Source organism: Canis aureus, chromosome 2, assembly GCF_053574225.1.
Source record: "Canis aureus isolate CA01 chromosome 2, VMU_Caureus_v.1.0, whole genome shotgun sequence".
NCBI classification, from domain to species: domain Eukaryota; kingdom Metazoa; phylum Chordata; class Mammalia; order Carnivora; family Canidae; genus Canis; species Canis aureus.
Genome location: NC_135612.1, coordinates 57,264,354 through 57,279,935, shown reverse-complemented (window position 1 = coordinate 57,279,935; position 15,582 = coordinate 57,264,354). Strand labels below are relative to the sequence as shown.

General features: G+C 49.5%; 1 protein-coding gene across 1 annotated transcript in view; it reads right to left on the bottom strand.

The window, feature by feature from the left end:
* Positions 1-15,582, bottom strand: part of TMC3 (transmembrane channel like 3) — a 40,178-nt gene that overhangs the window by 9,827 nt on the left and 14,769 nt on the right. The window contains exons 6-15 of the mRNA XM_077858472.1: positions 15,408-15,550; positions 13,845-13,992; positions 13,186-13,229; positions 10,440-10,587; positions 8,545-8,654; positions 6,451-6,529; positions 4,933-5,178; positions 3,932-4,060; positions 3,605-3,672; positions 1,930-2,058 (exon numbers count right to left, since the gene is read on the bottom strand). Of these exons, the coding sequence (XP_077714598.1) occupies positions 1,930-2,058; positions 3,605-3,672; positions 3,932-4,060; positions 4,933-5,178; positions 6,451-6,529; positions 8,545-8,654; positions 10,440-10,587; positions 13,186-13,229; positions 13,845-13,992; positions 15,408-15,550 (1,244 nt within the window). The remainder of the gene's footprint in view (positions 1-1,929; positions 2,059-3,604; positions 3,673-3,931; positions 4,061-4,932; positions 5,179-6,450; positions 6,530-8,544; positions 8,655-10,439; positions 10,588-13,185; positions 13,230-13,844; positions 13,993-15,407; positions 15,551-15,582) is intronic.

Sequence of the window (15,582 nt, the reverse complement as noted above, 5' to 3'; positions counted from 1 at the left end):
GCCAAGGGAGTGGCGAACCCATCGTCATCCCCAAGTAAGCTTGGTTCATGGAAGAACCTCGGAGCTTTTCTTCTATCCCCCTGACCCCCCCTTCTGTCCCCAGCCTTGAACTTGTCTCCTACGTCTGAGGATGGTTAGGTTCCTTTGGGGTGATTCTTGACTCTCTTGCTTAAATGTGTTTTGTGCCCAACCTCTTCTCTTCTCTGCTACTGGCTGCTCAGGGTAATTGCTCTGCCGGATGAAGCCCTGGGACCTGAGCTCTATGCTGCTTTTAGGGAGCTTGGCTCCCAGGCCTCCCCAAGGACGGCTCCGATCTATTTGGTCGGCAAGGCCCTGCACACAGCTCTGGAAAGAGGAAGGGTGGTCAATCGAGAGACGATCAGCTAGCGCTCTTTGTCTCTCTCTTTAATGAAATAAACTGGACTAGAAGAGAATAGAAAATATCAGAGCACGTAGAAGGTAGTAAGCAAGTACACGTTAATTTGTAAAACTTTCTGTATATACTATACGTACATATATATTTATGAATGAATGTAACAAATATACACATATACTATATACAGTGTGTATATATATTTATATTCATTTATATATGTGTATATACATATATAAATATATATGTATGCACATATAAATATATACAAAAACATACAAATATACATATGAATGAATATATGCCAGTATGTGTCCTGTTTACCAAATAAAATATAAATACATTGTCATGCAGGTAGTTTATGGTCAAAGGTTTGAAAGCCACTGACATACACCCACATAAATAACTCTTATGTCAAAATAAACCAACAGGGCTCTAATCAATGTGTTCAAAATGTGTTATGAATTTATCAAAATGGCTAAAATGAAACTGCAGAAGAGAATAAGGCAAGGTTATGGGACATCTGAGGTGCTCCTACAAGGCTGCTAGAGGGGACGAAAGCTCTCGGGCCCTGTCTGCTGGAGGTGAGCACGTGCAAGCCCTGGGAGCCGGCAGCAGCACCCTGAGTGTATTCCCAACAAGCACAGGAGGAGAATGTTCAGGGCAGTGTTATTCATTACAGCTCACAGTGGGGAGCAACTGGTGCGCCCACCAGGAGCGTGGGTAAAGACATTTCTTCCACAAGATGAGTCTCCCAGAGCAACACTGAGGCAGAGAAGCCTGAGACCAAAGGGTGCGGACTTTGTGCACTTTCACTTAAGTGCAGGAAAAACCAGGAACTGTTAATGCCCTGAGAGGTTGGTAGCAAGTGGAATTGAGTACAAGGTGGGGCTTCTGAGGGTTACTCTTGTTCCATTTTTTGATCTGGGTGCTGGTTACATGCATTTAGCTTGTGAGCATCCATCAAGATGGACATTTATGCTTAGTGCATTTTCTAAGGGGTTATTTAACCAGTAAAAAGTTACTGGGTGGCTCAATGGTTGAGCATCTGCCTTTGGCTCAGGGCATGATCCTGGGGTCCTGGGATTGAGCCCGGTATCAGGTTTCCCTCTGCCTATGTCTCTGCTTCTCTCTCTCTCTTTTTTTTTTTTTTAAGTTTTTTTTAAAGATGTTATTTATTTATTCATGAGAAACACAGAGAGGAGAGAGAGAGAGAGGCAGAGACACACGCAGAGGGAGAAACAGGCTCCATGCAGGGAGCCCGACCTGGGACTCCATCCCGGGTCTCCAGGATCATGCCCTGGGCTGAAGGCAGTGCTAAACCACTGAGCCACCCAGCCACCAATTTCCCTCTGTGTTTCTTATGAATAAATAAATAAAACATTAAAAAGAAAAAGAAAAGACCAATGATTAAATCTGAGAGAGGGGACTACAAGTGGCTTCAGAGGGGAGATAGTTGAGGGTTTCGCAGGTGGACGGCTGGGAGACCCCGTGCAGGAGAGGAGAGCGTGGCCAGCCTCAGCTCTCCATGTGGTGCAGCCTCAGTTCTCACTGACCTGGAGGCTCGAAACACTTGCTGGTGAGGCACGTTGCAAGTCAGCACCGCCCAGCTCCTCAGGTACATGAGCCCAATCAGTTTGAGGACGTTGAATGCAGGGAGGCATGGGGAGAAGAAGGCTCCCATCCTGGAGCCACAGAGGAAGGCTGGTTAGTTAGCATGTGTTCCCCTCCTGCTTCCTGTGGTTCTGAGATTTGGGGGGCTGAGACCCTATGCCCGCCCTCCAGCCAGTGGGGGGGGGGGCAGTCCCTTCCGCAGGTGAGGAGGGATCCCGATGTAGAGCATCCCTTGCGTACAGGTGTACCACGGGCTTGTCTTCCTCCTCACCGCAGGCAAGGGGGCAAATACCCTTACCCCACTGTCCAAAAGTGTGTGTTACACCACTCCGCTTTTACGAAAGACAGTCCTTAGTACCTGCATTCATTAATAGCAAGAAATCCCAAGAGGATCGTTGCTTTTTTGCTTTTACAGTCACCTCCCCTTACCTACAGGGGTTTGTTCGAAGACCTGGTGGATGCTCAGAACACCAGAGAGAGCTGAATTCTATATATCCTGTTTTCTCTCTACATACATATGTACCTATGATCAAGTCTAACGTATGAATTAGGCGCAGTAGGAAATTAACAATAACTCATAATAAAACAGAACAATGACAATGATATGCTGTAATAAAAGGTATATGAATGTGGCCTCTCTCGCCAAGTATCTTATGGACTACACTCATCCCTCTTCTTCTGGTGATGATGTGAGATTAATGTAGTTATCAAAGTGCCTGATATCTAGCAAATATTACATAAGTGTTACATATTATCTTTAATACTGTATTTGTGAAAATTTTGCAAAACAGAGTGGATGGACTATAAGGATATAGAATCTGATGGAAGAAATATTACTTGATGCCTCTCTATTCCTCATGCATCTTTACTGAATGATTATGGAGAGATTGTGTTTTCTGAATGTATGGAGCATCCAAGAAGAAGTATGGAAACTTCTTTGTCTTCATTTGCTTTATTCTAACAAATAGCACTGTGTGCATGGTCCCTCTTGGGGTGGAGGGATGATGACTGAGGGAGCTCTCAGCCATGCTCCCCCACCCCCACATATATAGGATCATATGGTCCCTTTCAAGTCTTCAGCATCTTTAGAAACAGGATTGCCTTGGCTAGGAGCTGCCCTGTGTGAATGAATTTCCCAAGTTTCTGGCCTCATCCTAGGATGGGTCTGTCAGTCTGGAGGATGGGCATGTGCCCAGCCTCAGTGAAAACAGGGTGGCACGTGGAGGGGGAGTGGGGTGCCGAGGGCAGGCCTGGCCCCAGCTGTGACATAGCCACTCCTGGATCTCCTTCTGGGGACTCAGCAGCCTCTCCTCCCAGCTGTATCTAGATCCTCCCCAGATGCTTATTCTAATGATCCCCTGTAGATTTTTTTTTTTTGGCTGTGATCAATACTGGCCCAAACACAGACTATTTCCTCTATTGTTTCTTTCTGCAAAATGCTTAGAAAGCCATTACGAACATGACTATACCTGTAAGATGATTTCATTAAGAACAATTTGTGTTCTATTTAATTCTCATGGCTGTTTATAACAGGCATGTCCTATCCAGACCAAGTAAATCAAAATCTTAACCCAGATGAGTTGTAAAGAAAAGGTAAGAAGAAACTTGGGTACTTACCAAATCATCCCTTGGTTGTAGACTAAATGTAACACGTTCTCTGCTATTTTGAATTCCCCATATTCAGGCTACAAAAGAAAATGAACTTTTGGATTAAAAAGAGATTCCACGGTTCTCCGCCCAAGCCAGGTCATGATAGTCACATGCAGAGGATTCTCGGCTCCCACAGACATGGGGAGATTGCCCCAGGAAACAGCATCAGAATGAAAAGAAGACTCAGCCCTGTGCCCCCCACCCCCTGTCCTGTCCCTGTGTTTCTCTCAGCAACGTCAGGAAAGGGGGATCTAGCCGTATGAACTTCCCCAGAGGACTGTGCATCTCACTTACAAACTTGCTTTCCAGGTCCCAACACCAGTAGTCACTTAAGTACCGGACAAAAAGTCCCCGGAAGAAGTCTATGAGCAGGACGCTGGCCACGGTGAAGAGCATGTCAATGATGGAAAGCTTCAGCATCTCCTGGAACACAGACTCTTTTAGCACTACCACGGCCTGCGTTGCCTCCGTCCACTTCTTCTTGCACAGCCCCCTCCTCTGCCAACTCCGTGAGCCTGAGCTGCTGGGTCCCACCCACAGCATCTTCATGTCTGGCACATCATGGGTGCTCAGTAAGTATTTGTTAATTTGAATCTGGATTTCGATGTCTGAGGCCAACATTACACGAAACCAGGAGAGAACCCAAGGCCTGTGGTTCTGAGCCACCAGAGACCACTTAAGGTCAATGATTCAAGTTCAGGGGACCTTGGGGCTAAGATTCTCTGTACAAGATCCCATGTGGAAGGCAGATGCCTGGGGTCAGATCTTCCTTCTTCCTTCTAATATCTGGGTCCTTGGGCAACTTACTTAACATGTTGAGCCTCAGTTTACCCACTGTGCCTATGAGGAGGATACTAGGATTCTCATGAGGACCAAGCCCTTAAAACAGGGCTGGTAGGGGTACCTGGGTGGCTTAGCCAGGTGAGTGTCTGACTCTTGGTTTCCGCTCAGGTCATGATCTTAGGGTCATGGAATTGAGCCCGATTTTGGGCTCTGCGCTCAGCACAGAGTCTACTTGAGATTCTCCTTCTCCCTCTGCCCCTATCAGCACTTGCACTCTCTCCTCCCACTCTAAAATAAATAAATCTTTAAAGGAAAAAAAAACAAACCCAGGGCCAGCACATAGTTCACAGCATGAGTCCTTATGCTGACTGTTCCTATTATTTTGAGAAAATCATAAACCCTCACTGAATCTTATTCTTCTTTCCAACAAGGTAGAGAGGATGACACTCCAGAATTAAGTTATGAGGTGATGAGTGTGGAGGAAGGCCTTTATAAGGCAGAAAGGGAGCCACCTGCCCTACGTAGGTCTCCCAGCACTGGTCTTGTGGATTCTGGGTGTAGATGGTGGTCTTGTTGGCCTCCAAGAGAGGCAAGGTGTAAGCTGGAACACTGGTCTCATCTGGGCCCCACGTGCTGTTTCTCCCGAGCCCTATCTCAGGCCCAGGTGTGGACCATTTATCTTCTTCAGTGACCGTCCTGGTGGCAAAGAAGATGGTAGACTCTATCCAGTGGCTTGTGTTATTTTTGGTGGCAGTTTCCTGTGAAGGGAGGGAAGGAAGAAAAAAAGATTGTCCACATATTTGTAAAGAAGCATCATAAACATCAAAGATGTCTCTGCCTTGCTTGGGAATAATCTCTTTCTCTCTTTCTCCATCTCTCTGTCTTCAGCTGTCTCTCTTCTGTCCCTACCTGCACCTTGCTGGATGACCAGCCACTTCACAGCTGGACTGAACAATGAACACAGGGTCTTAATGGCCAGTATTTATTGGACCTTAGTGAGCGTTGGATCCTGTCCTAGGTTGACACATGGTGTATCTTCTTGCCCTTACAAGCGCATCAGTCAGACTCATTATCCCTTGTTACAGATGAGGAGCTTGATGCTCAGCTCCATGAAGGGGAACACGCTGGGTCTGCTAGCAAGTGGTGGGTAGGGACCTAGTCTATGCGACACCAAGGCTCAGATGCAGAACTGCTCTCTCTTTGGCCTCTTCTGCCCTGTGAGCCTTGGGAATGTCACAGTCTGGCCTGGTGTGGTGTGGGCCGACACCCTGAGAATCCTCTTGGTTCTCCCTACCTCCCCCTCCTCTACTACATGGGATGAACTCACAGGTGGACAGGTTTACGATGGGCTCCAAAGCCACCCTGGGATGAAAGTGGAAACCTCTGCGGGGTTGGGATGGAGGACCCACTCTGAGCTGTTCCCCATGAGTGCTCATTTTCTCCCAAATTTGCTAAATGATTCCCACAGCCTGTCTCTCATCCTGGGATCACTTGAAACCATTGTGGATAGCTTGTTTTTGTTTTTATTTTTTTAAAGGTTTTATTTATATATTTGAGCGAGAGAGATCACAGTGGGAGAGGAGGAGGGAGAAGCAGACTCTCCACTGAGCAGGGAGTCCAATGCTTGGCTTGATCCCAGGATTCTGAAATCGTGACCTGAGCCAAAGGCAGATGCTTAACTGACTGAGGCACTCTGGCACCCAGGTAGCTTATCTTGTTGGAACTGACAGAAATAGTGTGGCCCTATCCCAAAGAGTGGGACTCAAAAGACCCAAGTTCTTCTCCCAGCAGGGTCACTCACTAGCCATACACCCTACCCTTGGTTTCTTTATCTTGGAAATGGGGCTAATTCTTTCCTCCTTACCTTGAGACGACCACAGCTGAGTTGAGTTTTGAATGTGATGTAGGAAATGCTAGTATAAGCAGTGATGATGTCCACAAGGATGGCCCTTGTGTGTATGTGTGCACGTGTGTGTGCATGTGTGGCAGTGGGGGTGGGGAGTGGGCCTCTGCCAGGGACGGGCACTCACCTCAGTGTTCATGCTGTTAACTTTGTCCAAGAGAGCAATGATCAGGCTGTAGAGGTTCCCCAGGTAGAGCACAAGGACCCTGAAAGCACAAGCCCACCTTGAGAGACAAGATACCACATGAAAGCCCATGGTTCTGGACGTGCCACCAGTTAGGAGTGACCATCATGGTCATGTCAAGTCAGTGGCTGCCACATGTGGTTTCCTGCAGAATCATGGCAGGGAGGGGCATTTAAGAAATACAGAATTCCAGAACCCATTCTGCTGTTATCGGTCTGGATCGGACCCGGGGACCCCTTTCTAGCCTTCACGGGTGATTCCACTGCGGCCCATCCTTGCGTCAGCAATTTAAAACCACTTGTGTAGCAGAAAGAGTGTGAGCTGAGGAAGCAGGGCTCTGAGTGCAGTGTGGATTAGGTGTCCTCATGTTCTGATTTCTGGTGAATATAGTGATTTCCCAGGCAGGATCTCATTTGAATCTCACGACTCTGTGAGGCGCATGTATTATAACCCCTGTTAAAGGGACAAGTAGCTGGAACCATGGGGAGGGCCAGGCGAGGTGCTCAGGTGCACACAGTTTGCGAGGGGCAGAAAACAACTTCAGGATCTCAGGGGCTGCTTCTGAAATCCAGGCTGAGTGGTGAGCTGTTTTGGGGGACTGCGGGCCACTGCGAGCAGGTGGGATCAGCTGGCCAGCAATCCAAGGCTTGCTGCCAGCCTCCCCAGAGCTTCCAGGCTTTGGAAGCATCCTAGAATTACCCAGGACGTAGCCTTGAGTCTTATCAGAAACGGATCTGGGACTCTGAGATGAGAAAAGAAAGCGTCAGGTTCACCACTGCCTCCCACGGACACTGATTCGCACAAAGGGGGTCAGGAGACCAATACGGGTAGATGAAAAGAAGAAAGCAGCTTTATCCTGAGGACAAGACTCCAAGTTGAAACTTTGCGTGGCCCCCCGGCGCCGGCAGTTCCCCTCATTCCACAGGGACAGCACTGACACCCGCGTGAGAGTAAGCTGAGGGCATTGGGGCCAGCCCTGGCTCTCCCCATGACTCCCAGCACACTGAGCTGGGGCTTGTCCATCTCTGCGTTCAGGGGGAACCCAGCACAGGGCCAGATCCTCAGGGTGCTCTCAGAAGCGCTGCCCCTCACAAGAGCAGGAGGGCTCACTCCGCTGTCCTGCTCTCCCATTGCTCTGGTCCTCACTGTGCCTTAAGCAGAAGGTGACACGGTTGGCTGATGAATTACACGGAACTTAATGGAACCAAAATAATGTGTCTTGTTCTTACTACCAAAATTAGCCCTAATTTGTCTGGGGCATGTCTCTGGATGCCTCTATTTCTCTAGTTTTAAATGTGAGTAACGAGACCAATCTGTATAATAGGATTGCTGTTAGAACAAATGCAATAATAGAATTGATCCTCCCAGGTCTGCTGGTGAGGAAGGAGCTGAGGAAGACACGTCTCTCTCAGATCAAGAGCAGTGTTGAGTAGTGTAGGGTCTCAGCTCCGAGCCACCCAGGGCTGGCATGTTTCCGCAGACCCCTGACTCTTCTTTGGCATGTCTTCCTATCTTTGAAATGACAGCTGGATTTCAGGGAGTGGCAAATGACAGTCTTCCGGCCAAATGCTAGGCTTGCCTATTTTTGTAAATAAAGCTGCAAGGTACAGGGCCACCCCTCAGTCCATTACTCACTGAATGACCCCTGGCCACTTTCGGGGAGACAGGACAAAGCCAGCAGTGGAAATGGATGTGGCTGCCCTGCCCTCGTGGGATTCCCCAGGACCCCCTACCACTGCTCAGGCCGGCCAGCACCACCCGCTGTCCTGTCCACCCCCCATCCTGGCACCGCCTTGTTGACTCCTCTTCCCAGCCTCCCTCTCCTCCTCCTGCCCCTCTTTCTCTCCTTCCCCTCTTGTTCTCCTTGAGCGTGCGCTCCTTGAGCATCCTGCTTTCCTTGAGATGCATCCATAGGGGAAGCTCGGCGTGAGGTTCAGGCGCCAGTGAAGCAATCCTGGCTCTTGAGGGATGGGAGTCCCCAGCGTGGTGGGCACACAGGCGTCCCACCACGTGGCAGTGCCCACAGGGCTGTCATACCTTGCCAGCTGGAAGCGCAGTGTGGTTCGTGGGTGGTACATCTCCAGGGCGGCGATAAGGTCAAAGGCCGATGGTGCTAGCATGGTGACGAGGGAGACCACCACGCTCACCTGCCAGGAGAGTGCGGACCAGCCATGAGTCCCCAGGTTCCCCGGCCCGGCCTCACCTACCTCACACTGGCCTCCTGGCCTTCCGCTTGGCCAGCGGGCACTCGGAGGTCTGTGTGCTTCCTACCTGGAGAACCTGCCCCCAAGTCCCTGCCGGTTAGCTGTTTCTGAGAGGTCATTGCCACTTTGTCGTGGGTTTACTCCTTTTAGGAACTTAATCTGAGATGCTCACACTTGTCGCTGGGGATTCATGAGCATTTCTGCCACGTTTCTCAACTGCCCTGCTGTTCTACTTACCTTGCGTGGCAGAAGGAGGTGACCCCAACCATTACAAATAGGAAAGGGGACGGGCTGACTGGTAATCGAATATTCCTTCTGTGCATGGAAGAGAAATTGTCTAGAGGATTGTGCCGGGCCTGCCTCCTGTCTGTACTTCTGGCAACCAAAAGAGGACATTTAGCTGGTAATAGGGAGGTGGGAGCTAAAGAGAGACATAATTTCTGAATATGCCCTTAAAACCTTAATCGATCTGCCAACACACAAGCACATATTTACACAACCTGTTTAATTGGCATGAAATAGAAGGAGAAAAAGTGACCGAACATTGTCTCAGGTTCTGAAAAATTACTGTATGTTGAGGATAAACTATATGCATCATATCACCTACACATTTTGCTTTATGAATCCCATAAATGAGGCTCATTTCCATAGCAGTGGTCAGAGAGATGACCCCCATGCTTTGTCTGCCTTTCAAATCGTTGCAGGAAAAGTGCACGTGACTTCCAGGGCAGCAGCAGTTTTATAGCAAATATTAAGAATTATAAGGGAATGGGCTGGGGGGCACCTGGCTGGCTCAGTCAGTGAGCATCTGTCCTAGGCTTGGGTCATGATCTCAGGGTCCTGGGATCGAGTCCTGCATTGGGCTCCCTACTCAGTGGGGAGTCTGTTTCTCCCTCTCCCTCTGCTGCTCCCCCTGCTTGTACTCTCTCTCTCTCTCTCTCTGTCAAATAAAAAAATAAATAAATCTTAAAAAAAAAGAATTATAAGACTGCTTATAACTTTCCCTTAGCCATTTCCTGCTGTGAGGATATTCACATAAATGAAGGGAAAAGATCTTTTAGTGAACAAACATGGTTTGGGAAGCATTGTTTGTAATTTAGAAATACAGAAATGACCTCAGCGTGTAAGAATTGGCATATGGTCAACCGTGACATGTGCCGCAGAATATGATTCAGTCACTAAAGCCCGTGTGCGGGGGACGTCCACTCCTGGAAACGTGAGTGTGAAGAAACACCACGAACAGCTGAACACAGTCGGCAAGACCCAAAGGGAAACAGTAGGGTGAATGCTTGAAGAACATGTTGAATCAGAACCTTTCCTGATCGGGACCAATGAAACCATTCTATCAGGTCTCAGGGCATCACCACTCTGGCTCAAAGCCCTTGCAGTTGGTTCTCTAGGACAAGAGGACTAAGTTAGGGATGCCTGAGGGGCTCAGTTGGTTGAGCACCTGCCTTTGGCTCAGGTCATGATCTCAAGGTCCTGGGACTGAGTCTCACATCAGGCTCCCTGGTCAACGGAGAGTCTGCTTCTCCTTTTGCCCTTCCCCCTGCTTGTATGCTCTCTCTCTCTCTCAAATAAATAAACAAAATCTTAAAAAAAAATGAAGAAGAAGACTAAGTTCTTCCAGGGAGACATTTTTAGCTAGCCTACCTAGGTAGGACACAACATGGGAAGACTGCTCTTGCTTCCCTCTGGGAGGGCACGTGCAGATCACACGGCAGGTACCTCATTCTTTTCCCAGAGCGTCAGCTCCTTCTTCGACTGCTCCAGCTTCTGGGACCGGTCTACCACGAAGTAGATGAGATAGATGCTCCCAGCGAGCGAGAGAAGTACCAGGATGTTGGCAACTACCCTCAGGCAGATGGTCACCGCCCTGTGGGGAGAGGTGGTATGAGGACGCATCCTCCGGGCTGTGCTCAGGGTGCCCAGATGTACAGACACCAGACAGCCACAGGACCCCTCTCCTGTCAACTGTTCCTCTGTCCTGAAGAGTCAGCGCTCTTCCCTACCCACCCCGCCCTGAGTCCAAATTCCTCATTTCCTAAGGGATTCACAGTGACTTATAAATCCACCCAACTCCCATCAGTGGGACTGGAAACAAGCATCATGAATGTGACGCTGTACAGAGATTTAAGAGGTAGGTGATTAGCTGTCTCTCCTAGAACATAAGCTGTCTTGATTTGCTCTTCTGTTGTATTCTCAGCTCCTAGAATACCTAGACCTAGATGAACAAACAAATAAAGAACAACCGAATGCCAGGAGGTGGAACAAGGGTTTGCTCCTACCTTCCTAATGCTGGGGAAAACTCACTGACTCCAACTGGCTTACTTTATGGCATCTGCTTCTGCCTTTGGTCTTAGCCTGGAATTCCTTGCAAGCAGAGCCTCAGGCACAGACCCATTTGCACAGAGTTTACTTGGGACGTGATGCCATAAGGTCTGGGGGGAAGACAGGAGGAGAGGCAGCCAGGACAAGGGATTGTGGTGGACTTGGCCACAGCTTGGGGCTGCTGCAGGGCCTGCAGAGGGGCAGATGAGCTGCACCTCAGAATGGCCCGCCCGGAGAGAAATAGGAAGCTTTTGTCATCACTCCTGTCCCTACTGGTCAAGGGTGGCTCCCCAAGCATGAACCCCCAGCATTGCCCCCAGCCTCTTGGATTCCCATGCCTGTGCCTTGACAGGGGTCTGGTGGGTGCCCTGGGGTGACAAGCAGCAGGTACCGATGAGGGGTACCAGGGGCCTATGCACCTGGCTGTGACACCTGCACATGGGCTGTTACACCTGGACACTGGCCGTGGCACTTGCACAGCCCTGCATGGCCTTGCCTGGCAGTGGGCACTAGAACAAGAGGTGTGGCCAGGAGGTTCTGAAGTGTACGCAGAGTGTACCATCCTGTCTGTAAAGCACAGTTCTGCCTCCTGGGTGACCTGGGGCTGGTCATGACCCCTTTTTCTACATGAGTCTTGACCTTTCATCTGTTCAAGGAGGAATCTCACTCCCAAATGAAATGATAGACATCACCTCATCTTTCTGTGGAGAACTTCAGATAAAGAATCTGAACCCTGGAGATGGAAAATCTGAGTGAGAGTGAGGCCCATAAATGCTTTTTGGCATCCACTCTCTCTTGTCCCCAGACCATGCTGACATCATTGGTAGGGCCAGGCAAGTCATGCATTATGGTCCCGCTGTCCCCACCAGCACCTGTTGATCCTCGTGCTGTTTGCACCAGAAAATGCACACGATGGGTGTGGGGTGAAGTCTCCAATCAAATGCTCATTTTCCCATTTCTCTACTCTCTTCCTTCCCTGTCCTGTGATAATAACCTGGATATCCCTGAATGCCTGGTACACATCCATTTACCTCAAGTTTTAGCAGAATGAGGAGGATTCAGGATTTGTCTGATTCAGGAAGAGAGGTGAGAGGCAAGTTATTCATGCTGTTGACATATTTGCTTATAATAATGCAGGATGGAAGTACCCATCTCTGAGCTGGAATGCTGCAGTTTTTAAATTTGAGGTAACACTGGAGTCACCTGCACATTTTGCTTTCCAAGGCCTGCTAACAATGTGGATTCTTGGCCCCCCCCTCCAGAGGTTCTAATTCAGTGAGTCAGGGTGGGTGCTGAAGCGGGCTGCATGTTTTGTGCCCTGGGGTGACTTGACTGGGTGGGTTCTCTCTGCCCTCGGAGAAGCACCGATGGAGCTCCATCCTCATTTCATGGGGAAGAAGTGGAGGCCTGGAAAGTCCAGGGACCTTCCCGGGTTGTGGAAGCTAAGCTAATGACAAAGGGAGGGCTGGAGTCCCCTTGCTTGTCTCCCATGGACAGTCTTTCCTGCCACCGTGTCCTGCTTCCTCCCCTCCCCACATCCCCTGCATCCCCCCATCAGGCTTTCTGCATTGTGGGAACTAGTCAAAAGGCGAAAGAACCAGTGAGGATAGCAGGGAGTGGACATGGCTGTCCCATGAGGACAGGTCATTGTCCCTTCCAGGGAACAGTGATTTCATGCCATTGGTTCTCTCACTGAAGGGCCTTACCTCCCCAAGGCAGCCCTCAAACCCTGGGGAAGTTCAGACCTGAGACATCCCCTTGGAAGGCTTGTCAACAAGAACTGGATACTACTCCCATCTTATGACCTTGGGGATCTCTTGCTAAACAAAATAATCTTTGCTTAATTTAGCAAACTAGAAATCAACGCTAAAAATACCTTTTATTGTCTAAGTGAAAGAAGTTGGTCAACTTCAGAAGTCTTACCCTGTCGCCCGATCTTACTTAGGAGGGAGGAACCACTCCTAAATATGGCTATCAAACCATTACAGGCTTGCCATGTATCATATTACTTAGAAGGATAGATTTTTAAGGAGAAAGATTTGCCTGACAATGTGTGGAAATAAGATATAGACAGTCTGGAAAGTTTTGTGCCAAATTAAAATAGCTTATCAATAAATGAAGAGTGGGGAGGGTCCATACGTACAGGTTTTTGCTTTTCTTCTTTTCCTGTTCTTCCAGGATGGCCTCCTTTTAAGAAAAGACACATCCAAATTAAAAGCTCAGCCTCACCATTAATCATAAATCTTTAGAAATATTTCATGCTAAGAAATTATTTATTCAGTATTTTTTAGCTACTCTGTGAGATTTTATTGACATCGATGCTTTGTACAATAATAAGTAGATGAAAAAGAAATCGGGGTTTGGGCAGAGGAGGTAGATGATGACATCATTTACATAAGTTAAATTATCTAATTTTCTCAAAGGGGCAGCATTTAGCTGTTTGCACCAGTCAATAGACCCAAGTCCCCAAGTGAGTTTGATGACATCATCTTGTTACCACTAAAGCTTACATCCCTAACACATATGTGTGTATTGGCTCGCAAGTGCCCTGCACAAAGGTCGTGATCCACCATACAAATGATCAAAAACACACCAATTGACATTTTAGGGGGACGAAATGGAAAAATTAAGATAAAGACATTTTCATCGTCCCTTCCTGTGTGTGCTCCATGGGATCGTGGGGTGCGGTGCATGCCCTGCTGTCCTATGGACAGCCCCTTCCCTGGAGCACTGGGAGGAGGCCTGGTGGCTCCCCGGTGAAGGTGTGACCCCCCACCCCGGGCCCCTGTGTCCCCCACTCACCCTGATGCTGTTCACGATGGCAGCCGTTTTGCTCTCCGCAGCCTCCGGGTTGCCAATGAGGTAATCCCAGGCACAGAAGACCCGCCAGCAGAAGGTGTAGTTCTCATTGGAGGCACTGGCCAGGCTGGTCCGGGAGTTCTTAGCCATCCTGCAGGAGAGGGGTGAGGGCTGCGCGTGAGAGGCAGGGGCCGGCTGGGTCCCGTCCACCCCAGGGCCACTGCTGGTCCACGAAGGGCCCCATACAGGTCAGGCCAGCACGGCACCTGCTGGCCTCGGCCCTGCTCTTGTGGCAACGGCACTGTCTGGGTGTGGGGTAAGCCCATCTGACAAGTGGCCTTGCCCCGCGGTGGCCAGGAGGTCACCGCAGGTGTGTGCACCTGGGGGGCCAGCCCCTCCCATCTCTGTGCAGTGTGACTGTGCCATCCGACTCTCCTTAGAGCTGAACCAGCCTTCCTGGAGGCCCTGCCTTTGAGGGGGTAGCCTTTCGGGTCCCTTCAGCCCTCAATAAACCTTAGATGTTTCTGAATATCATCAAACAGTCACCATCCCTCCCCAGCGGAGAGTCCCGCATCCTTCAGACTGTTTCTCCAGCTACTCTCTCCCTCCATAGTTCTTTGTCCTCAGTTTTCCTCCATCTCTCCCATAAGCTGTGACATCTCGAAAAGGGCTTGTCTTCCAGGCGGGGTCTGGAAGCACACAGAAGTTAAGTGGGGAAGTTTCTTGTGAACCGAAGGCCCCCAGGTCACAGTGCACCTTCTCAGGCTTTTGTTGTTTGGTGGTGATGATGATGCTCATGGTCTTTTTTCACCCCCCTCAGCACTTGTATCTGCCCTGGGCTAAGATGCCCCACAGGGCAGGTGACAGGATACACCGGGGCACACAAGGCACACAGAAGTAGCAGGTGAACCAAGCAGAGAGGGGCTAGGTTCTCCGTGGCCTCAGGGCCCACACATCCATCCCCCCAATTAGCTAGCTCCCATGTAGAAGCACAGAACATGAAAGCTGCCAGGGAGCCTGGCCGTCCACCAAGCCCACCTGCACATTTTACAGATGGGGCCCAGAGAAGGGCCAGGAGGGGCCACAGGTCTCATGGTGGGGATGGTGAAGGACTCCTGACCCCCAGCACTTTGTTTTCCTTCCCCTGTGCCTCTGCTCGGTGATGAACTGGAGGTGCAAACTGCATCATGATGTAGATGAGCCTGGCCCCTGCAGGACTGGTAGCGAGGTCACTGGCAAAATGCAGCCAGAGGAGGATGTTTTGCTTTCTGCAACCTCTGGCCACATAGACCATGTTGTCCCTATCTCTGTGAGAGCAATGACTAAATTGTCTGAAATTCCCTTAGCTGCTAAACCTATGTGATTCTTGTTTCTCCAGACCCAACACAGAGCCTGGCACAAAGCAGTAAATGTTGAGTAAGTGTTGGTTAAAATGCGGCTATCTCTTCTAGCCTTGGTCTCCTCATCTGCAAATTGGGCACAGTTATGCCTGAACTCTACAAGTTATGGAGCAGATTGAGATCATCCACATCATTCTTGGCATGCAGAGAAATTGAGCAGCCATACTTTTTCAAGAGGATGATGAAGCTGTAAGCAAACACGGCCATCCCCACCAGGAAATAGGCCAAGGGCAGCCGGTAGCCAGCTCTCCCAATCCTTCGCTCCCTGCCATAATAGCCGTAGAAGAGCACTGAGTACTGCAGGTAACCCTGTGAAGAGAGAACTCAGTGTCATTTCCAAC